The sequence below is a fragment of the Crotalus tigris genome, unplaced genomic scaffold (assembly GCF_016545835.1).
Source record: "Crotalus tigris isolate CLP2741 ecotype Arizona unplaced genomic scaffold, ASM1654583v1 scf7180000017765.3138416, whole genome shotgun sequence".
Lineage (NCBI taxonomy): Eukaryota > Metazoa > Chordata > Lepidosauria > Squamata > Viperidae > Crotalus > Crotalus tigris.
Genome location: NW_024096620.1, coordinates 1,517,584 through 1,543,346, shown reverse-complemented (window position 1 = coordinate 1,543,346; position 25,763 = coordinate 1,517,584). Strand labels below are relative to the sequence as shown.

The window sequence follows — 25,763 nt, the reverse complement described above, 5'->3', positions numbered from 1 at the left end:
TTTGTTTTGGTTGTTATTATTTAAAAATCTTTTAATTCAATAAAACTGATAACTTTCACACAAGTATTTTCTAGTTACAACACAGCAATTAAGGCAAATACCATTAATCCGGTGCTCAAATTCTTTTATTGCATTTATTTAAACAAGCAGCAGTTAATTTTAAGTGCATTACATAAAAAATATTCCAAATATTAGTAGGGGCAAATTCCAGACCTGTTGGCTGTAGCCTCCATTCAAATCAATGCAGCAAAGCATGGAAAATGATTGAGAGCATACAACACTATCTGTTGGTGGCTCTTGTGAAATGTCATTGTGGAGAATAATAGGGCTACATTCTTTCACAATTTTCATAAATTATGGAAATCTACATTTCTTTCCCAGGTTTATCTAGTCATAATTTTGTCAGCAGGAATGTAATTTTCTTAACATTTGTTTAAGTTACAAAACACATTGCCCATCAAAGCTCTATAACAGTGTTTCTCAATCCTTCAACTCCCAGAGTTCTCCAGCCAACCTTACTGGCTGGGGGATTCTGGGAGTTGATCTTCACTCACCTTAAAGAGCCAAGATTGAGAAACATTGCTCTATAATATAATTCAGGAATGCAAGGTATGTAAAATACATTTTCAGAATTAGGTATGGCTCATACTGATACATTTTGAATCCTATTGAAGCTAGACTGAATATGTAATCAATGCATAATCTGATGTTTAAATAGTTCTTCATATAATATCATGATCTCTGTTGCATATAAGAAAATCCTAGATACATACATACATATGTGTATGTGAGCACACAATGTGTATGCATATACTGTATATATATATATATATATATACACACACACACATACACCTTATGTAAATGTATATAAGAGTATATCCAACAGAGCCAGACGGTTGTTTTGAAAGCAAGTAGTTGCTTTGGAATACCTGAAGGCATGAATTTATCATTCCTTAAACCAAAGGTATATTTCCAGGTACTGTCTGGTATCAGTACAGGGCAATTGCATGATCCCAGAAAAAGTGACAGCTGTTTTAAGCCATTGGAGATGGGCTACTATATTTGTACAGTAAAGCATATTTTTGCCTTTGAATGTGAAGTGCTGCTAAGTGATACCCATTTAAACAGTCATGATGCAGAATATCTTCGTTTGATGCTAAAGGCCATATTCTACCATTCCAACATTCCCTGCTTGCCCACCACCAAGAAAAATAATTAAGTATGAATCAGCCCAAGTACATTCACAATTCCAAATATAAGTAATGGCGAAGGGAGAAATACATTCATGGGTCCAAATTAACAATTATTTTAGCAGAAACGTCACAGTGATCTGACACAGGAAGCACAAATGTACACCTAAAGTGGAAAAATGGGGATGGAAAAGAAATTTCTAGATAAGGCTTCGCTGAGGCAGAAAAACTAAAAGATTAAAGTATAAAGATTGATCAGATACATGGGTCTTTTGCCAACCATTATTTATAAGTATGTTTTGGCTTATAATGCCGTTCTAGAGGTAGGAGACATTGATGTAAATCGAGGTAAGTAAAGTCCAAATTTACTTTCAATTCCTGCAAATGTGGCAACAGCCAGTTTGTAACCCCCAACATGGTCAGGGTTAGGTGCAGGAAGGGTGATTCTAGATTTAAGCACTGGTTCAGATCCTGCTGGCTTTCTGCAATCCAAAAAAATAAAATAAAATTAATGCAACCTTTAAACACAATATCTTTGAAAACAAAACATTTCTGTAACCTAAGCCCATTTTTCTCTTTCTTCTTACTAGTGCTCCATAATCCCAGACCATAATGTAATTTCAATATTCACTTTGAAGTCCGGAAGTATGCTTTTGCTCTTTGATAGCATATTGATTGTATGGATCTCTCCCACTAAAGCAAATTAGTTAATTTAAGGTACTTACACTCCTCCAAAATCAATGTAGAACCATCGCTGCAGTAGCTCATATGTCACCAGGGTTACTCCAAATTGAGGGGATGAACGAAATACCCTAGCTGAAAATAAAATGAAAACATAATCATATTAGCATTCAGGCTTACAGAACCACCCTCATCCCTTAATAAATGCCCTCAATTGTTACCTGTAGCTCCTTTCCAAAAAGCCCTTGGACCTTCTTCTCTTAAGATCTTTCCAAAGCAATCAATGACACCACTGTAAGTTGTTTGTCCTGCCCTGGCTGCTACCTGTAACCTTGTCTTTATCACATCTGCAGGGGTCACTAAAGATGCAGCAGGCATTCCTTAACAAAGCAAGAGAGGAGAGGAAACCATTTTCAAAGAAGTCATTTGCGTTCTCAATTGAATGCAATTTCACATGATTTACCTAGGAGTTCTGACAAGCAAAGTTCATGTTTTAATAAAGCTTGTTTTTTTTTAAAGGAAGCCATCTATTAAATTCCCAGTGGAGAATTTAAGAGAGAAGAGAGAGGGAGAAAAATATATTCTAATACACCAGCAACACTGAGTCCAAATAAATAAGTTTTTGCATTACTTCTAAAGATGCCTAATGTGTAAGAAATCTCTAAATATTAAAGAACTTAATATATATATTGAATTATATATCAAACCTTTGGAATTTGATTATGAAAAGTTGTGGTTTTATCAAGCACAGAGAGTGGCTAAAATAATTATTTTGAGAAATTGAAAAGTGAAATTATTCGATGTCTAGGAATGATTGTCAGGTATATGTGAACTGTTTTGGAAAAGACAATATTTTGTACTAATCAAAAGATGCAACAATATGTGTTATTATGTCAGAGACTGTGTGATATCTTACAATAATGTTTTATATTGTTAATATTATAGCAGTATATTCCTTAGTAAACCAGTGACTGTTGATAAACATTAAATCTAGTGTACATTGTGTTTTGGTTTTTTGGTTTCTTTTTTCTTCTTAGTTTGTACTTCTAACTATTGCTCTCTACCTCTTCCCCCAAAGCCTAAAACTTGGGGAATGTCTTCCAGAAAAGATAATTGTAGCACTAATCACAAACCCTTTTACCAAACCATTTACCAGCCACTGATCAAAAGCAAAATAGGCAGTCCTTCCTAAGAAAGTGGGTTGATAAGTAAAGAAAGCACTTTGAAATGCTCCTGGATCTCAAGATTTCTCTTATATGGTTAGAAAAATTGGTTCAGCCAATTCTTGTGGACGGTAAATTCTGCTGGTTTTTGAACATAAAATATTCAATTGTCACATTTCTCTTCCATTGACAATAGAAAATTCAGGAGAATTTTTTGCTTCTTTCCTCCTTTTCCATCTGAATATGATTGTGATTAATATTTTTTGTATCTTTTTGTTTGCCTCAACCAAGTGAAAATATTTGTGAAGTGAGGAAAAAAGAAATAAATTGGCATTTCTTCATCCTGCGTGTTGAACTCATACAATGTATTGAGGAAATAGCACATCTGGCTATATTTTTAATTAGTGAATAAGAAATACTTAGAGCATATTTAAACTAGCAAACAGTATAAGTTTTGGAGTTTTAAAATAAGACTCTTCTGTGGTTTCTGTTTTTTGATCATCTGCGCAAAGTCCTGAAAATCAGGACTTTTCTCCACCTCGCTTCCTAATTTAGGTATGCAGCTTGTTAGATATCTGGACTGAAAAAGAAAGTTGTACATAGGAACATGTTTCCCAACTCAAAAAGTATTAAAATTCAATTGTGTTTTGTATTCCTACATCCAGACACATATATTTTAACATCAAACATTGTCTGTCTGTAAGGTCTTGCTGGAAGACTATTGCTGGCAGATAAACAACAGAAAGCAACAAAGATTTAAATGATGGCAGTGGGCTTGATCCCTCAACCAGTTTCTATGTAGCATGTCAATGGAAGGCAAAAAGCACATTGTATCTAATAACTTTAGAATGCCAATCAACATTTTTTGAAAATAAATATAATGGAATTTGCCATATTTAGAAGTGAATAGGGAGGGGAAATAAAAAATAGAAGATTGTACAGTATTACGAAAACACTGTCTCTTCTTATTTTATTACTTTTCCATTCTGCAGCACTTCCAAACCAATGTAGTCAGACAAAGATGCATAAATCTCCTTTGCTTTTTTCCCCTCCTTCTTCTCTCTAAAGCTTAATAATTCTGTAACAGTTTTCATCCAAACCACTATGGTTTGGCTCCAGAACACAATTTCACTTTTTTTCAGTAGACTGCTTTGAAAGAGATGTAAAAGTGTGTGTTTATCACTAAAATAAGAACTGCTTCTCCAGTCTCCAAAACCAAAAGGGAGAAAGAAGACGGTATTGTGACTTTTCATATTTAAAGTCCGGGAGATGTACACTCTTTTATGTGCAAGAAACATTGCTCTTAAACTTTTCCACAAGTAATCATTCTGGCTTACACTTAATAGAAGTGGACTTTTACAATTTGTTAATACTTGAAAATACAGCAAGCCATATGGATGCACATGTATTTGTTCACAGAAATGGTGCCATCATGTAAATGTGATTGGGATGAGAGTTAGCTGATGTCCACAAATGTTTCCAAGACATTCCTTGTAGAAATCAGCAAGTGCAAATTATTAGCTTTGTGAATTGTTTTCTGCTGAGTTACAATTACATCTATCATAAGGAATTCCACAATTATGGAATTGTGGAACCAGGAGTTTTCAAATCCCATTTAATTGTACTGTTTTTAATTGACTTTAATCCCTTTAAAACAGACATTACATAGATAACTAAAATCATATTAAAAAAATACCCAGTCCTAACCCCCCCAAATAAACTTCTTTTTTCACCACTGCTGGAGAATGCAAACAAGTGTTCATCTATCTAAAGGTACATATCTATGGTATATATGGCACTTCAGTTTATATTATCATTTTATTTCTTTTTACATAAAATTTCCCATGACTTTTAAATATTTAGGCCTCCTTTCCACCTATCTAATTTTATACTGAATAGCAGAGTCAAGACATATTCTAAAGAGTGGTGGGTTCAATAGAAAGTAACCTGAAATGGAAAAATAGAGAATGTATGGGACAAAATCCACATTATAAATACTGGTAACAAATGATAATGAGAGATTGTTTCAGTGGTTGGAGTTCAAAGAGAATTATTATATTTGCAATAATTTAACAAAGGACAAAGAAAAAATGCTACAAAATTACACAAAAGCTTGAGTTTCACATATAGGATGCATGGCTCAAAATTTTTTCACATAATTTACCCAACTTTAAAATCCATTGTATTTTGACTAAATATATGAATTTAAAAAAAAGTTATTTTGATGGCTCAAGTATTTAAAAACTGAATTGGAAGGTGTATGAATTGTATATCTTTTCTGTATTATAAAATTACTAGTGGATATGGAAAAGGACAAATCAAAGATGTATGTAAAATAGTACATGCTCTTAACTACTAATTATTACATTAATGGTATATTCCAAACAGCTTCTTAAAGGTGATCAAGAAACCTATCTTCAAATCCCATTCTGATCATGGATTTGGTAGGTAACCATTTCATCAACTACCTTCGCTGAGCTATTGTGAGAATATTTGAAATGTTGTGGAGAGAAGGGCTCCTTACTGGTGTCTTCCAACTCCAATCCAATCCCCGATGATAAATTCACTGACAAATCTTGGGTAAAAGTTTGGTTTTCTTTTTAAGCAACAGCATGAGTCAAGAAAAGCAGTGGTGTCTTGTATCACTTTAACTGCTAGAGCCAACAGTAGATAAACTAGGCATCAGTCAAAAAGCCTATTTAGCTGCATAGAACATTCTATGTAACAGACTCAAACAGTGTTTCTCAACTTTGGTAACTTCAACTTGCATGGACTTCAACTCCCAGAATTGAAGCTGGGTGGGGAATTCTAGGAGTTGTACCCTACACATCTTCAAGTTGCCAAGATTGAGAAATATTGCTCTAGATTTTGAGCACAAAAACCTGCCAATTAAAAAATAATCTACTGTAGTATTCCAGAAATATCCAGGAGTTAATGCCTGCTATTTCAGAAATGAGCAAACAAAAATCTTTCTACTGAGTTTTTCCATTTAGAATACAGAATGCAAAATGTTCAAGAAAACACGTTTTTGAGGGCAGTGGGTGACACGATGCCAAAAAGAAATCCTGTTTTCTGATGATTCTATGATTCCCTTTAGCAGAATCACAGCAGGACAGAAAAAAAGTATTTTCTGTTTTCCCTTTCATTCCATGCAAAAGAGGTATGGTTTCTCCATAGCCATTATATTTCTATTATTTATCATAATAACAGTTTTTCCTTTCTGAACCCATTAGAATGCAGCATTTCGAATATACTGTCTCAAAGTAGCTCACCTACTGTTACTTATACATGATAACAATGACCACAACTTTTTTCATTTTATATGTAACTTTTTTCTTCCTTCCCATACAACACAAAGTCACTAAAGTCACTGTCACTGATTGTACCCCTTCTCCTTCTTGACACATATTTGGACCCTATCATTAATTGATATTTAAATATTTGCTAAGGTTTTACAGGTGAAAAGTCTTTTTCAGTCAATTTTCCCCCTCTTATACTCATTGCCTATATTATTTCAACAATTATTTTATTCAAGCATTCAGACCATTATTCCGTATGTGCCTAGTGGATTCTGAACACAAAATCAGTTTTTATTTCAAGATATATAGATATATCCATCCCATCACAATCCTGGAAATCAATAAAAAGTGCCCCTTTTTGCATCACCTCTCAATATGGCTGACAAGAGCATGCAGATGGTTATATTGCTGGTGGACAAGTGAAAGAAAATGCAGCAGAACAAATGGTGGTAATAAGAAAGGGGCTTCAAGGAGGTCAACAAGTACAGCACAACAGGTAGGGTGGATTATTCCTGAAACAACCTTACATTGCACAGCAGTAGGTGATAGCTGGTCTTAGCTGATCACCAAGAGCTAAGTAGGGTGAGACCTAATTCCCAACTGATTGCAGAACCATGAGGATATTGCAAGACTGGAAAATATATATTAATAAACCTATGCTGTACATGATAAAAATGATAAAACACCTAGAGCTGTCAATAATAATTACATGGCTGTCTCCACACAGTTATCAGAAGCAGAGCTCAAGGAATTTTTTACCTTTTCAAGACTACCACATACTAGACCTCTTTTCCTTAAATACACATAACTCTTCTAAAATACCATGTTTATTTATCTGTTGATACATTATCATGTGGCCCAGAAGTCTATAATTCATATTATATTTCGTCCAAAGACATATCTTATTATGCAGCATGGTTTAACTGACATATAAGAAGATATAGATGATAGAGAGAAGACAGATAGGTAAGTAGGTAGGTAGATAGATAGATATGAGAAAGAGAGAGAATAGACAGGCAGGCAATATGATTATGGCTGATGATGTTAAATTATAATATATACAGACATATTCATCAGCTTATGAGGTAAGCTCTTTATGCAGAAGTGGCAAAATGCAATAAAAACAGTACGCTGAAGAAATTAAAGCTGTGAAAAGGGATGGGAAAATATAGATTTAGTTTTCACCAATAGCATTCACTACACATCTCTATCTTTCTAGACTTTTCATGCATTTTCTCTATATGATCAATGTATTTTTTCAATCTACTTTTTTGTATTGATTACTCACTTTTGTATTCAATTTATATTAATTTAACACATTCATTCTTAACTATGTATTTATGTTTTATTTATTTTATTGCAATTTCTTTGTTTGATTGTTGTTGGTCATCCAGAGTTATGGGAGTCAGATGGGATACAACTTTAATAAATAATACTTAAATTCCCCTTTTTTGTTTCTTCTGACGTATATTTCATTGCCATATAACAAAACTGGCACAAGTATTTCCTTCTAAATATTAATAAATATTTATATAGTATATAATATAGTAAATAAATAATCTCAGTAAATATGTCACCAAGATACAAAAATCATATTTGTACTCCAAGGGTTTTTTTTCCTGGTTTTTGTATAACCTGCAATAATTCATTCATAATTTTCTTTTTTTTTTAACTGAAAAGTTTTATACAAATTTTTAACAATATCCCCCCCTAAAATAACACTCTTCCTCCCCTCTCCCTCTCACTTCCCAGAGCTAGTTACAGGGTTACAAATAAACAAGCAAATTTTAAATAAACTTATTCAACAATACAAATAATAAAATCAATAATATACTTTAACTCAAATACAAAAAAGGAATTTTTTTAACAATATAAGCATTTCTAAATTGAGAACTAAAAATTATTCATAATCTGCATAATGCATTTTAAACCTATATCATAACCCATATTTACTCTACATATAATTTATCCATCTTCACCTCGCTGAGGTGTATATTTCTTTTAAACAACTATTCATCCATAATAAACACAAAATTTTCCCTCCAATATAACCTAACCAATAAACTTATGTTCGATTAAATTGGCTCTTTGCTTTTTACCCCTAAGAAAGTCTATTAATACCCTCCTACTTAAAATGTTTCAGCAAACCATTCATCTTCTAAAATTCTCACCAATACAGATCATTAGAATTTAAATTCTTTTACACATTTACCCATAATATCTCATAATTATTTTTCACTTTAAATTAAGAATTTATAATATATATACTCCCAAATATTTAAACTTTTCCACTAAACCAATACCTTCTATTATTCTTTTTCTTTACATCTACATACTACACAAATCATTCACTGTTCCTTTAAAACTTACTAAATACAAATCATTCACTATTCCTTTAAAACATCTTCTATCTCAAAAAACTACTACAAAAGTTCATCATTTCCTTTTCTTTATGCCAACATCCATCTTCTGCTGTTCTTTTAATTTACGTCTATAGGCTGCACGAGTCATTCTCGGTTCCTTTAAAAAAATCTTCTGTCTCAAGAGACTGCTGCAAAGGTTCAGCCTGTATGTCTCCTACATCCAATAGCATAGCACTTTCAACCGGCTGCTCTTCCAACTTTTCTTCTATTATCTCAGGTCGTAAAGATAATGGAGAGCCCAGCTTCAAAACTGAAATGTAAATATCTTTTGCCTTTGTCATTGTATTAAGTCTGTAATATATCCCCACATAGCTCAGGACTATTCCAACTGGTATATCCCATCTGAATAGAACCTGGCGTTTTTTGAGCTCATCAACCAAAAAAGCAAAATCCTTTCTTTTTCTAAGAATTTTTGAAGGTATTTCTTTTAAAATTATAACATCTTGAGCTGCAATTTGAAATCTCTGCTTATAAAAAGCCTGTAAAATTTCATTACGAAGTGATCTCCTAGAAAAATAGATAACCACGTCTCGAGGCAAATTCCTTTGTCTTGCAACCCTAGAATTAACCCTAAAAACTTTTTCTGTCTCTCTCAATATTTCTTCAGGCTCAGCCCCCAAAATGAAAGCTATATCTTTTACCACCACTTGCCTCAAATCCTCTTGCATATTTTCCTTCATTCCCCTTATTCTTAAAGCAAATTCCATATTTCTGTATTGTAACATAGTAATTTCATCCTGTATTATTTCCACGTTGTTTTCCACTGTCAGTTTGATCTTCCAGTTTTTCAAAATTTTCCACAAAATCATCAATACGTTCATCCAGACGATCTATGTGACCAACAAACTTTTGAAACGCGAACACTATGTCCTCTCTCAGTTTCATGAATTTATTTTCAAAAAAACCCCTCCATCTCTTCTTTAATCTGTCGTGCCTTTTTTTCCAAGGCATCCTATAAATCCTTAAGTATACATGCTGAAGACAATGGAGAAGGTGGTGGAAACTTAGCCTTAGCTTGCTGAGCTGTCTGCATTACCGGGAAGATCGAGGCTTTAGAAGCAACAGAAGCTCCGAGACGCTTTGAAGCCATTTTATTTTTAAGACCACTTGTAAAAAGTCTGTTAAAATCTTATAAAATCAACAAACCCCCCCCCCCAAAAGAAAAAAGACAAAAGCCCCCTTAAAAGAAAAAAAAGAAGATTCTTGCAATTTATACAAATACAAAATCTGTTACATTGTTCCAAATAGAAGTTCCGGTCCTTTCACTCAAAGAATCAACATCTCGGCGCCATTTTTCACCACTCTTAATTAAATGAAGGAGAAGATAAGTTCTTTTCCAGAGTTAAAGTCTTGAAATAATCCCCATTTTAATCTCTCCTGGTCAGCTCTGTCTGCTTTAAATTTTACTCACAAATTCATTTTAAGCGCAGATGTGGAAGCAGTGTCTAGCTTTGCCCTGGGAAAATGAGGGCAAAGGCATCCTGGAATGTGGAGAACACCCCAGACTCCGTGGGAGCTCTCATCCTCTGACCTCCCAAAAAGAAAACTTTGGGATCTCGGGGAGCTCTACCACTATCTGAGGAAAGCTCACCTCCTCTCCTTCGCCCGGGGAGAGAGGTTCCAAACCGCGAGACATCTGTTGCTCGCTGTCTCAGCTGGCTTTGACACATCCCAGGGTGGACGGCTGAAGAAAACCGCCATTGCTGCGGCCGTCACTACCGGAAGTCATAATTTTCTTGTCAAACAAAACTACATTTATGTTTGATATATTAATTTCCCAACCCATACTCCTCATTGCATCATACAATCTATGTAATTGTTGTTGTTAATTGCGAAGTCGTGTCCGACCCGTCGCGACCCCATGGACAATGTTCCTCCAGGTCTTCCTGTCCTCTACCATCTTCTGGAGTCCATTTAAATTCACACCTACTGCTTCAGTGACTCCATCCAGCCATCTCATTCTCTGTCGTCCCCTTCTTCTATTGACCTCAATCTTTCCCAGCATTAGGCTCTTCTCCAGTGAATCCTTCCTTCTCATTAGGTGGCCAAAGTACTTGAGTTTCAACTTCAGGATCTGGCCTTCTAAAGAGCAGTCGGGGTTGATCTCTTCTAGGACTGACCGGTTTGAACGCCTTGCAGTCCAAGGGACTCACAGGAGTCTTCTCCAGCACCATAGTTCAAAAGCCTCAATTCTTTGGCGCTCAGCCTTTCTTATGGTCCAGCTTTCACAGCCATACATTGCAACTGGGAAAACCATGGCCTGGACTATACGCACTTTTGTTGGCAGGGTGATGTCTCTGCTTTTTAGTATGCTGTCTAGATTTGCCATAGCTTTCCTCCCCAGGAGCAAGCGTCTTTTAATTTCTTGGCTGCAGTCCCCATCTGAGGTGATCTTGGAGCCCAGAAAAATAAAATCTGTCACTACCTCCATTTCTTCCCCATCTATTTGCCAGGAATTGAGAGGGCCGGATGCCATGATTTTGGTTTTCTTAATGTTGAGTTTCAAGCCAACTTTTGCACTCTCCTTCTTCACCCGCATCAAGAGGCTCTTTAGTTCCTCTTCACTTTCTGCCATTAGAGTGGTATCATCTGCATATCTTAGGTTGTTGATATTTCTCCCGGCAATCTTAATTCCAACTTTTGATTCATCTAGCCCTGCCTTTCTCATGATGTGCTCTGCATATAAGTTAAATAGGCAGGGTGACAGTATACAGCCTTGCCGGACTCCTTTTCCAATTTTGAACCAATTAGTGGTTCCGTGTTCGGTTCTCACTATTGCTTCTTGACCCGCATATAGGTTTCTCAGGAGACAAATGAGATGGTCTGGTACTCCCATCTCTTTAAGAACTTGCCACAATTTGTTGTGATCCACACAATCAAAGGCTTTTGCATAGTCAATGAAGCAGAAGTAGATGTTTTTCTGGAACTCCCTAGCTTTCTCCATGATCCAGCGTATGTTGGCAATTTGATCTCTAGTTCCTCTGCCTCTTCGAAATCCTGCCTGTACTTCTGGTAGCTCTCGATCCACATACTGCTGGAGTCTAGCTTGTAGGATTTTAAGCATAACTTTACTAGCATGTGAAATGAGTGCAATGGTGCGATAGTTTGAACATTCTTTGGCATTGCCTTTCTTTGGAATTGGAATGTAAACTGACCTTTTCCAATCCTGTGGCCACTGTTGAGTTTTCCAAATTTGCTGGCAAATTGAGTGTAGCACTTTTACTGCATCGTCTTTTAAGATTTTGAATAGCTCAGCTGGAATACTGTCACCTCCACTAGCTTTGTTGTTGCTCAGATTTTCTAAGGCCCATTTCACTTCACATTCTAGGATGTCTGGTTCGAGGTCAGTGACCATCTCATTGTGGTTATCTGGGATGTTAAGCTCATTCTTGTATAGTTCTTCTGTGTAGTTTTGCCATCTCTTCTTAATCTCTTCTGCCTCTGTTAGGTCTCTGCCATTTTGGTCCTTTATCATGCCCATCTTTGCATGAAACGTTCCCTTCATATCTCCAATTTTCTTGAAGAGATCTCTGGTCCTCCCTATTCTGTTGTTTTCTTCTATTTCTTTGCACTGTTCATTTAAGAAGGCATTCTTATCTCTTCTAGCTATTCTCTGGAATTCTGTATTCAATTGGGTGTATCTTTCTCTTTCTCCTTTGCCTTTCGCTTCCCTTCTTTCCTCAGCTATTTGCAAAGCTTCCTCAGACAGCCATTTTGCTTTCTTGCATTTCTTTTTCTTTGGGATGGTTTTAGTTGCTACCTCTTGTACAATGTTGTACAATCTATGTAATAGTTGCTGCAAATTATTCAGGTTTTCAACTAACAACACATCATTTGTATTCATCACCATAAACATTACCATATTTATTTATAAATACATTAAACAACTAAGGAGATTCCATCCATTGTTTTACTACCTATTCCTATTCCACCCATTGTTTTACTTCCTATAACACAATGCCCGTGGTAGAAAGTTGGCGAAAAGGCTTTTCATTCTTTCTCCAGAGAATACATTTCCTACCTCGCTCTCCCTCTTCTTAGCTTATCTCTCCGGAAAAGAGAAAATAAAATCTTCTTCCCCCAGTCAATCTCCTCTTCCCCTTTAAAAATCTCTCAAGAGCCCTGCCCCACCGCCAGCCACTGCAGAGGCCGTCTGAGGTCCCGACCTCTCTGCCAAATCCAGCAAAGCCTCCAAGCCAGCGACGATCCCCCACATTCCCCTCTTTGCTACACTTCCTTCCTTTTCATCTCTTTCCTTCCTTCAAGCTCAGGACAGGGTGATGGGAGGGGGAGAGATTGCCACCGCTGCCACGTTGCTGCCGATCTTGCTATCCCAGGCGGGGGGGGGGGTGTCTGTGCCGGTGAAAGGGTGAAAGGCAAATACTAGAGAAAACAGAGGTACAAATAGTGAAAAAAGTTAAATATTTAGGTATTCATCTTTCAGCTAAGTGTTCGTCAATAAAAGAAGACAATTATACAAAATTATTGAAGCAAATAAAACTAGACTTGGAAAGATGGAAAAATCTGCAGCTATCAATATTAGGAAGAATTGCTATAGTAAAAATGAATGTGTTGCCGAAGATTTTATTTATATTTCAAACGATTCTGATAAAACTTGAGAGAAAATTCTTTCAAGATTTAAATTCATTGGTTTTGAACTTTATTTGGCAGGGGAAAAAAGCTAGAATTAAGATGAAAACATTACAAGATGCTAAGGAAAATGGAGGTTTTGGGTTGCTGGAATGGACGTTATATTACCAAGCATCTGTGTTAACATGGGTGAAAGAGTGGATAACACTTAGAAATAAAAGGTTATTGTATTTAGAGGGACATGATTTACAATTGGGGTGGCATGCTTTTTTATGGTATGGGAAAAACAGAGTTCATAAGTACTTTCAAAATCATTTTATAAGAAATGTCAACAGTATGGGAAAAAATTAAAGCTAAAATATATTTAAAAATTCCAGGGTGGTTATCAATGATGGAGGCATTTATACATCCGAACTTGGTAGACTTTGAAAAAATATGGTCATATAAAAATATTCTAGATATTGATGGGAAATTAAAATCTAAACAAGAATTGGAAAATCAGGGAATTAACCTGTCCTGATGGGCACATTTACAGATACAAAGTAGATATGAAAAAGATGTAAAAATGTATGGATTTTACAAGGATCAAACTGTGTTTGATAAGATTTTGTCAACCTCAGATGAGAAATTAATCAAGAAAATATATAACTTTCTGTTATTTTTAGATATTGAAAGTGAACAAGTAAAAGAAACAATGACAAGATGGGCAAAATTTTTTGCCTATAATATAGAATTAGAAAAATGGCAAATGTTATGGGAGAGAAAGTATAAATTAACAATGTCAACTTCATATAAAGAAAATCTGTATAAAATATTTTATAGATGGCACCTACCATCAGCAAGATTAGCAAAAATGTTTAAAAATATGTCAGATAGATGCTGGAAATGTAAACATAGGCACATATTATCACATTTAGTGGACATGTGGTAAGGCAAAGGCTTATTGGAAAAAGATATATATGTGGTTAGAAAAAATATTGGGTGAACAAATGGATTTTAAAAGTGAATTTTTTACTAGGTATTATGCCTGAAAAGACTAATAAGCAGAAATTATATTTAATCTTACACATCACTACAGCAGCGAGAATAATTTTTGCACAATACTGGAAGAATGAAGGACTGCCAGAAATAATCAGGAAAATATTGGAATGTGCAGAGATGGACAGATTAACTATGAAGTTGAAAGATAAAGAAGATACAGACTACTATCAAATTTATTTTATTCTTGGCTAGAGAAAAGAATGAAGGATTAGGAGTTGAACATTTATTAGCATAGCAAACTCCAGACAACTTGTTGATTGGAAAAATTAACATACGTTGAGGAAAAAAAAAACAATAAAATTATTATATATAAAAAAAGGGATGCCTCGTGGCTTCGAGGCGGGAAGTACTGGTGGGGGGATTTGGCACTGATCTACAACCTGGTTGTGTCCATCAAAGCCAGAATGCGCTCAGCCTTAAATCCACGGGGCAGCCCCACCCTGCACCCTGGTGTGCACACAGATGGAGTCCGGTGTCCCTGCTGGCTGTCTTGCCCTACAGGCTGATTTCATCCAGGACACCAGCACTGGCCATCTCCTGTGTGCACCCGGAGGACAGGATAAGGGTGGTGGAGCAGCTCCTTGCTGGTTCCAGTGGATCTTAGGCTGAGTGTGTTCTGGGTTTGATGGACGCAACTAGGTTGTAGATCAGCACGACCCCTCCACCAGCACTTCCAGCTTCACAGTTACAAGGCATCCCTTTCAACGGGACAGTCCCTGCAGGCCCACATGGTATAGGAATGGCCGGCAGCAGCATGTTAGTGCTGGCAATCTCTCCTCCTCCCATTACCCTTTCCTGAGCGTGGGGGAAGGAAAAAGATGACAAGGCAAAGGAAGGAAGGGAGGGAGGGAGGGAGGGAGGGAGGGAGGAAGGGAGCAACAGAGGGTGGGAGGAACAGAGGGAAAAAAGGGAGAGGAAGGAAGGAACAGGGAGGAAGGAACGGAGGGTGGGAGAGAGGAAGGGAAGAAGAAAGGAACAGAGGGAAGGAATGGAGGGTGGGAGGGAGGAAGGGAAAAGGGAGGGAAGAAGGAACAGAGAGAGAGGAATGAACCGAGGGTGGGAGGGAGGGAGGAAGGAACAGTGGAAGGAAGGGAGGGAGGGAAGGAGGAAGGGTGGGAGGGAAAAGGGAGGGAGGGAGGAAGGAACAGGAAGGAAAAAACAGAGGGTGGGAGGGAAGAAGGAAGGAACAGAGGAAGGAAAGGAAGAAGGAAGGAAGGGAGGAAAGAATAGGGAGGAAGGAATGGAGGTGGGAGGGAGGAAGGAAGGAACAGGAAGGAAGGAAGGAAGGAAGGAAGGAAGGAAGGAAAAAACTGGGAGGAAAGGAGGAAAGAAGGAACAGAGGAATGAAAGAACAGAGGGAGGAAGGAAGGGAGGGTGGGAGGGAGGAAGGAACAGAGGGAGGAAGGAAGGGAGGGTGGGAGGGAGGAAGGAAGGAACAGAGAAAGGAAGGAAGGGAGGGTGGGAGGGACCATGTCTTGGTGCTTGCCCCGTCTCACCCTCCTCCACCGGAGACCCTCAGATTTGCTCCAGTCCTGCCCAAGCACCCCTGAAGTGAGTGATGTTGAGATGACCACGCCCACCCAGCAGGCCATGCCCACTCTAGCCACACCCGCCCAGTAGGCTGTGGCCATGCTGGCCACATCCGCCCCCCCCTGAGGGCAACCACAATGTTGCTGCAGCCCTTAATGAAACTGAATTTGACACCCCTGTCCTATTCAATTTTGAACTATAGCATTTATTCTCAATATGATCAAACCATTACGTACTGCACAAAGCATTATAAATTTCAAGCTTATTCCCTTTATTATGTTTTCTTTAAATTACAAAATAGCATAATAAACCTTTTTAACACTCTCACATTAATCAATAACATACTGGAAAGAAAAAGCTAGCCTGCACACTCTTTATTCATCTACTACATTTTCTACATTTTGCTTGTCACCCTTTGCACCAATACAACCCTTGCACTATTTCAAACAGAATTTTGAACAGAATTCAAAAAGCCTTCTTAAGCAACTGTAAAGTCTGAATTTGATTCTTTCTACCCTTATCATTTGTATAAGGGAATAGTAATAGCATGTTTCAATTGTCGGGTGCAGATTCAATCTTTGCATATATGTTAAACATCTCACAATCACTCCACAAGCAAATCACATTTCAGTATTTTTACAGTTATTTTATTTACACTTGCAATCTTACTATATCTTGATTAACACTTATGATTTCATTTTCATTATTTTATCTTGATACTAATATCAAGAATATTTCTGTCAACATATCACTATTATTCCAAAACACATCTATAAAATACTCTTTCCCACATTCTCTCACTTCAGTTTTATCCAAAAATATTTCATTAATTTTATGTCTAATTCTATTCAGTCTAATATTGGCTAATTTTTATATTGTGATTATTAATATGGAGAGAATAAATGGATTTAATATAATTTCAGAAACCTCAATCAAGATTATATTTTCTAATATGGGTAGAGGAACAGTATGTAGATAAATAGGATATCAATGAATGTTATTATTATAATGCATTTGTATGCTTTATTTATCAATTATTTTATATGGCCTTTCTAGAGTTCAAGGAGAAATATAGAGTATTTCCTCCAATATTTTCCTGCAACCAACACCCTTCCGAATAGGTAAGATTATAGTAGAATCATTGGCCCAGTGTCACTTAATATGTTTCCATAAGGATGGCCTGAATCCTGATCTTTCTAGTACCAACCTAACACATTTTCCAGTAGTGCAGAGCTGCAGTTTGGAATGTGTTTTTAAACGGTAAATCTTTTTAATGCAATAAAAACACTTACCAGCTATTGCCCCTGCCAGAAGCAAATAACCAGGGCCCACTTGTCCATTTTCATATGCAAAAGCAGACTTTGTATGAGCATAACAAGGGAAGTAAATGGCAGAAAAGGGAATGTCACGAAGGAAACAGGCTTTGGCTCCCTAGGAAAGGAACAAATATAGACAATAAAAAATCTATAGTATGAACAGGCAAAAATATAAGAGAGGATCAGGATGGAAATGCATTTAGAGCTAACCTTAGGGAAGGTTTGTGGTAGCCATTAAACAGGGACTCAAATAACAGATTACATAAATAAAAGATTGAAGACAATGTGAGAAATCCACTGAGGGATTCACCAAGAGTAGCAAAATCATATTTCTTTTGTCTCTATCCCATGAAGAGTCAACTATAAGGGTAACCAAGATATATTTTATCCTAGAGTCATACTGAAAGTCAGAAAAATGCCTCTGGATTATATGTAATCTAAAGAATGCACACAGTTGAACTGACATTACTCTATTAATCATCTGTCCCACTTCAGGGGGGCCATTTCAAACTTCCAGATTTAGATTGATATCAAGGGTTGTTGTGGTTTTTTGTTTTTACAGGAGTGACCGCACTGTTTCCTCAAGGACCACTACTTTATGATGTAATGAGTTCTTCATTCACTGGACTCAATCAGTGAATTTCTAAGAATTCTAAGAATCTTAATTAGCCAGGTCCAGGAGAATCAGGAATGATTGTGTTAATTGTCCTTTCATCGTATCACAGGTCTAATAATTCAACAGAATCACTTGCTTTAGCTACTGAGAAATATTCCACCCTTTTAGGAATTCATTAGATTCTGTAACTCTTTGAAGATGGATTTGTTGGTTTTATTCATCAAACTTGTATATTGGACAATCCTAGCAAATTAATCTAATTAATTAATTTGGATGTAGAATTGAATTATAGACAAGCATACTGTAGCTTTTCTTAGCATACTGTCTCACATCTCAACAATGCATGCCAAATCCACCTCTGAACCATGATTAAATAATATAGTGGTTTTATTTCTTAAAGAACAGATGGACATTAAATAACAGCACCTTCAGGCCAGGGAATACAGTTGGTCCCCTTTTTCATGGCCTATGGGAAGCAGTTAAAAATAAGGCTCCTCCATAGTGTCTTTCAGGAATTAATGCTATACAATTTTTCATAACTGTATAATTATAGTTGTTTATCTCTAGTTGTGATTTTAATTAAATTTATTTTGAATTTATATTCTGTTTTATGATCTAAATTTTATAAGTTTGGATAGTTCCAGATGGTTGGATGCATTCATAAATGAATAAATAGTAGCTGAATGTTCATGACTTTAGATATGGTACAATTTTGACAAGGGAACTGTTTGCTAACTTTGTTCTTCTTCTTCTGATAACCCTACCTTTCCTTATATCATGCCTCCCATTCATAGCTATTATTTTAAGGTTGCTGTTGTGCCTTCACTGCTTTTTTCCCAATGCTTCTCAGTTACATGTACCCTTAAGTCAATCCTAATACAAAGAAAAAACTCAGTACATGTAATTTGCCTATCTCAATAATAGAGGACCTCACCAAATTCCAGACATCAACAAACTCTACTGGGTTGTTCAGCATAATAAAAGATAGTCAATCACATTCTGACTCTAATTGGTAGACACCATCTATTTCAAAGTTTCATTCAGTTCCACTCTATCTTCTCCATATTAAACTTTCAGAGTTAATTTGCTTTGCTGCAAGCAAAGGGGTACCCAAAAAAGGGTTTAATAGTATATACAGTGTCTAGGCTATCAATCCTACTTAATACTACTGCTGTTGTAGATGTTATAAGAAAGCACACTGATAATGTTTTACTTGAGAGTAGAAGAAACAGACATGGAACTCTCCTGGTTTCTCTTCCTGCTAGGTATGGGGGAGAAAGAATGAATCCAAGACAATCCCAAGCTTCTTTACTGACAGCCTATCTTCCAGGCAAACAAGGCGAATCTGAAGAAAACTGCTGCAGCATGAAGTAGTTCCATTTAGGAGTCCAAACTTTCAAGATTTTTCTTTTGTAGGATTTGCACCAGTTGTCCAGTCAGATAATATTTCATGATACTTAAAATATTCACTGCCATGCAGAATCCATATACAGTGACAGGAAGCAATTTTCATCCCAAAGATTACAGAAATTACATCATCTAATCGTCGGCATCATGACACTGAGGTTATGTTAGTTACCCTTTCTGGTAAACTCATGGCAGCTTAAAAATCTAAAAAAACAACAACCCTAACAACAGTTAAAACAGCTAACAACAGCCTGGACTAAAATCTTCATAATAAAAGAAAATCACAATAGAGGCCACACAATACATTAACTCCAGGCCTGAAACCAAATATAAGTCAGAGACAGTGTACCATCATTATCACTAGAGGGTGCTGTTTCAGGGGTCAATGGGGGAAAAAAAGGCAGATTTCCCTGGTGCCGAAAGATGACATTTAATACATAGTGCAAATGTATTGGGCATGCAGAAATGACTGGGGATAGGTGATCTAGGCTCTATGACATGAAAAGCTTTATAAGCACTGACCAGCATCTTGAATTTCAGCCAGAAGTTGACTAGCATTCAATGCAGCTCATTATAGCAGCAGTAATACACAAGAATACTGTGAAGCACCTTTACTGCTCCTGTGTCAGCTTCTGGATAGTTTTCAAGGGCAGCCCTATGTAAAGTGCACTGAAATAATTTAACTGTGAGGTGACCAGGGTCTGAGTTAACTGTCTGCAAGTAAACCCGGGAGCCTCCAGAAGCCTACTGATTCTTCTTCTTTTGTGGACACCACTAGTTTGAGTTGAAAGAATTCACATGGAGAAAATGAATTTACCGGTACTCTTAGCCAAGGATAAATTCTAAGAATTTGCCATGAAACTTCATATTAGTCTGTTAAATTGTTTAGCTGTATTTTTTCAGCAGAAAATGCAATTCTGTAATTATTTGCCAAGGATTAAGCAACTCGAACAAATCTTAGACAAAACTTCTTTACAATATTCAGTTTGCTTCAATCTGGACCATCATTTCATTCTCTTGGAAGTAGAATTTAAGACACTATACTTTTCATTTAAAATAAAAAACAGAGTTAGTCGAACTCTACATTATCGTTAGGTTTTTGTTTTAGTTCTATGGGCTACCATTACCAGCTTAAAAAATCTCGTTTTCTAGTAGGAGACAAGATGCTTATTGGATTTTAAAAATAACCTCAAACACCCTTGATACTTTTCCTTATGCGCTGCATGGATTAAGATATATTTATTTATTTATCACTTTTACACCCTGCTATAAATCTGAAAGATTTCCAATGGTTGATGAAGTTTGTTCAGTTGCATTCTTAGCTCTGCTCACTTTTACAACAGCAGCATATGAGCGTCTATTCTAATTATGCTATATTTATTTCCATATGTTCCATATGGAAATTCACAAAACCTGTGTATTTGCTTGTGTTCTGGTGAAATAAAACGACTGGTGGGGAAGGGGGGGACAGAATGCTTCGGTGTAACAGGCCTTTCCTGCACCTTCAGAGCATTACTGCATTTGAAGGGAGAAGATGTCCATTTTTATGTTTTAAAGAATTATTCTATTTATGATATTTCAATTTGTTTTCCCATAGCCTTCCTTAATTGGCATTAGCTGGTTGCAGTTGATTAATCTGAAAGTAAATGAGGCCTGCTTTTAAACAGGCTTTCCCAGAGTTTAAAACAGAAGGGTGAGAGGAAACTTGAGATGGTAGAGAAACTGGCATGGAGCCAAAGTTTGTGGCTAATATACTGGATCATTTGATCTTGCTTTGTTTATACATAAACCATTTTGGTCTGATAGATATTTTATTTCGTATGTCTAAAAGCATGTAACCAGGGATTCTTTTTAAATTATGTTATTTTCATCTTTGAAAGAAGATTACTATAAATATAAAAAATAGCCAATTTAAACATTTTAAGTTGGTCATCTTTTTATTACAATTATATTCTGTCCTCTCCTAGAGATTCATTAAAGTTAGTAGTTAAAGTACACATTATACTAGGTTTGATCCAGATTGAGGAGGATGAACATTGTAGGCCTGAATGCTACAAAAGAATAGACCAAGTACATCAAAATGTCAATCACTCAATCAATCAGCTTAACAAATGCCGCGTATGAAGCTGAACCATGATTTCATTTCAACTTGTTAAAATGTGTTCCCAAACTAAAGCCTTTTCAGATAGTATCTTTTATTAATACTCACATCATTTGGATGCAATATACCAACAAGCAGCTTCAATTATTCTTGATAAAAAGTTAGGGATCATCTACCCGAGTGTAGCTTAGCAACTTGGGCACAGATCCACAAGGCATGACACATTTGCCTCAAGACCTGCCTCTTCTTCCAGCCTGATCACCAGCTCCTCACTTTCCCTCACATTTCTCTAAGAACTCCTCAGAAGCTTTTTACTTTTGGATTGTATCTTGATGCATAACCAGCAGGGTAAAAAAAAAAAAAAAACCACCCTGGACTGTCAGAAGTTTGGACAATCAGTTCAGCTGGGGCAGATTCTTTTGCTTGCTAATTTCTGTTTATTTCAGCCTTACCTGCAAATAAATAAATAAATAAGGATTTAAATAAATTATTTCTACTACAACAGGAGGGTAATTACATTCACAAAGGCACCTCTGTGTCAGGACTCTGCACAAGGAGCCAGAAGGTCTGGGAGACGAAGGCTTAACTTAGTCTCCTGCAGTGAATGCACATTGTCTGGTGGAGGGGGAAAAATGCCAGACTGGTGGGACCTCGCAGAATTCAAGGCAACAGAGGTACACCTTGTCTGAGAGAGTTATTTAATGCTCCTGGCACCTGTACTTACCGCCATCCCCTCTTTTCCTACCTTACAGGTTTAGAATTTATTTGGCATGTATAATTGTTATTTTGATCTTATAGCAATAAACAATAGGCAGCATGTCATTTCTTGATCCGTTAGCATTCTTCTTGGGTTTCACCGGCAACTTAACCCTTCCAATTCAGCCATGAGGCAACCTCTTTTACACTCCTTTCTTCAAGTCATCTTATCTTGCTTTAAATGCTCCAGTTAAAGGTTTAAAAGTTGGGATTGACAAATCAAGAATTGATGATTTGTTCTTGCTGTCAGTGCCAAATAGGTTTACAGTGAATGACTAAATAACAATGTTTGCTTTTGTAAACTGAAATTGAAAAATGAACAGTTTTGAAATCTCAGACTTTGGCTGTCTTACCTATTTTTTTAAGTATAGTCTGAATAGAAAGATGCGATGACTTGCATATCTTGTATAAATACTTCATTTTCATTAGATAATAATATATGATATCACTATACTTTGAAGTATCTTCCTACTTTACATCAGATTAGTTGTTTTGATTTCACATCTAACTCTCAAAAGGTTTTTGACAAATTTTTCAAATCAATTGCAAGCAGTATTATATATATTTTTTTAAATTGTAAAAATTAAACCGAATTAAAATAATGCTGGTAACTGGAAAGTAATGCAAAATATTACATCTGTTTAGAATCAGTAAAGGAATTAAACAAAAAAAAAGTCATTTTCCAATTTTATGACCTTTCCTGAAATACATTTTTGTAAACAAAAATAATTTGTGTACCTATTCTATAAAAGTTGAATTAAATATAAAATGAAATTATGAGTTGCTTGAACTTCTACAAATAAATTCATACTCTGTTATTACTTTTAGTCACTGTCACTATCATCATTATCATGTCATAGACTAGTGAAATGTTGAGTTTTAATTAGTAATTTATTACTATTACTAATAAATTAGTAATTAATTACAACTAATTAACTCTAGAAAGTTAATGGAATGTGTTCACAATCTGTGCCATTATATTGTACCACACTGACAAACCCTGTCCAGACAAACCACATAAAATCTACACCATCTTAACTTCATTTAATAACACATCCTCCAATAGTCTATATGCATTATAAAAAAGTCAACTGTCTAAATAGCAGCTAGTAATTCATCTAAAGACAAGGATGCTCTAAGATCCTTTCTCATTTTGCTAACTGCTCATCTTAGCATTATTATTCCTGGAGTTTATGTCATGTTACCCATAACAGAAATGTGGTCAGTTTTCAATTCTGTAGCTTCAAGTGTGGATTGGATGCAAGATATAATGAATTAGATCCAGTAGATCCCTCTTTGGAATAACCCAAGTAGTCACCTGAAACATTCATCTTTAAAGTTTAACCTTGGGAATTGATATGATTAGTACATCTCCTTCCTTTTCACTTGTAAAAATTTGCCTTCCGGTTGCAATTTCCACAGGAGAAAACTGTCACAAAGCATCTAGGAAACTAAAAATGCAATTGGAGAAAAGAGTACTGTAGAGAAGACAATTGGGAAAAAAGTGAAGCAGCCAGCATTATTAACAAAAAGATTCAATGTCAGTGTTTAGACACAATTGAAAATTTAATAGAATAATCTTGCTTCAAGTCCCAAGCAAGACAATCAATATTGCAGTGATCCAAAGAAGACAAAGCAAAAGCAGGACAGTTTTATGGTAATGTATAACTGTTAGTCAGTACAGCATTAAAAAAGTTATACTAACAATATAAATCTGAATTGGAATGCTAAAGTTAGAAGTCAAATAACATTTGTAACCAAATTTATCCTCAATATATCAAACAAGCAGGAATTAACACAACATTACCTGGAAAATGCTTTAGAGTAAATATCCAACAACCTAAAAGAAATTCTCTATAATAATTCTGCATACTAAAATCAAATTGACTATATATACTCTGTAAGCAAAAATAGAAGTCCTGATACTGACTAAAGATAAAGCAGACCAAAGACAATCTGCAAAGAAAGTAAAGTGGTTGTGCAGTTAATATTTTGAAAAAAGAAAATTAAGGAAGGTCAAAAGCAAAAGACAAAACATTAAGAAGATTATCTGCAACTAAGGGTTGAGCTAAAGAAGAGGCAAGGAATTATTTCTAAATAATTCAGAAATTCAGTGTGACTATCAAACGAAGGGCAAAGACATTTTAAAAAATCTTCAAAATTATGGAATTTTTTTGTATAAAGTTGAGCAAGATAAAAGGCAAAGAATAGAATAGAATAGAATAGAATAGAATAGAATTCTTTATTGGCCAAGTAGGGTTGGACACACAAGGAACTTGTCTCAGTGCATAAACTCTCCGTGTACATACAAATCATAGTGATAATCATGATCATAAACAACATGAAAATATATTCATCATAAATTGTAAAATACAACACTTCATCATAAATCATAAGATGCAACATTTAGTGATAGTCATAGAATACTAGCTAATCAATCAACATAAATCATACTAGGATACTAAAAAACAATATAAATTGTAAGACACAAGCAACAAAATTATAGACATAAGATGATAGGTAATAGGAAAGATGAGGAATATCATAGTAATGCAGCTTTACAAAGTAGTTTGACAGTGTTGTAGGAATTAATTGTAAAGCAGAGTAACAGCATGGGGGGAGGAAAACTGTCCTTATATCTAGTTGTTCTGATGTGCAGTGCCCTATAGCACTGTCTTGAGGGAAGAAGTTGAAACAGTTTATGTTCAGGATGTGAGGGATCTGTAGATATTTTCACAGCCCTCTTTCTTGGTCGTGTTGTATCCAGGTCCTCAATGAGAGGCAGGCTGGTAGCAATTGTTTTTTTCTGCAGTTCTAACTATCCGTTGAAGTCTATATCTGTCTTGTTTGGTTACAGTTCCAAACCAGATAGTTATAGAGGTGCAAATGACAGACTCAACAATTCCTTTGTCCAGATCTACTGGACAAAGAAGATACAGGAAGAAATTGAAGGAACACAAAGAAGAACCTGACAAAAGAATCGCAAAATCAAATCAATGATATATTGTTTGTAAAGATTTTATGACTAAACTAGAGCCAGACATTCTAGGAAGAGAAATTAAATGGGCCTCAGAAAATACTGATAACAACAAAGCAATAGGATAGAATACCAGCAGAACTGTTTAAAACCTTATAAGATGATACAGTTAAAACACTGCACAGTGGTTTTAATCAGGTTGGAAACAAGAGCTATAGGACTTGAGAAGATAAACTTATATTCTAGAACTAAAAGAAAACTTATAGAATATTCAAACTACCAAACATCTTCTCTTAGATCATAAACCAGCAAGATAATGCTCAGGATTATAGGTAGCCCTAGAATTATGATTGTAATTGAGTCAGAAATTGCTGTTGTAAGCCACTTAGAGTCACTTCAAAATGAGATGGAAGCAAATAAATGTAATAAATAAAATGAATAAAAAATAAATGCTGCTCCTTAAGTGGCTCACTATATGACCAAACCTGATTTTATGACCTTTTTGCAGTGGTTGTTAAGCAAATGTTGTGGTCATTAAGCAAACATCATGGTCATTAGGCAATAGACATTTTTTGCCCAATGGGCATTTTTTACCATTTTGCAAAAACCATTGTAAATCATGGTGATGTGACTATGGGACACTGCAAACAAGACGTAAATGTGGGCTGGT

The 25,763-nt window shown here is 35.8% G+C and overlaps 1 protein-coding gene across 3 annotated transcripts in view; it reads right to left on the bottom strand.

Annotated features, from left to right (window-relative positions):
- Positions 1 to 25,763, bottom strand: part of SLC25A13 (solute carrier family 25 member 13) — a 167,827-nt gene continuing 142,064 nt past the window's right edge. For all 3 annotated transcript variants that reach the window (XM_039341459.1, XM_039341458.1, XM_039341460.1), the window contains 4 exons: positions 17,213 to 17,351; positions 2,096 to 2,254; positions 1,919 to 2,009; positions 1 to 1,675 (listed from right to left, as the gene is read on the bottom strand). In XM_039341459.1, coding sequence (XP_039197393.1) covers positions 1,498 to 1,675; positions 1,919 to 2,009; positions 2,096 to 2,254; positions 17,213 to 17,351 — 567 coding nt within the window. In that variant the 3' untranslated portion in view covers positions 1 to 1,497. The remainder of the gene's footprint in view (positions 1,676 to 1,918; positions 2,010 to 2,095; positions 2,255 to 17,212; positions 17,352 to 25,763) is intronic.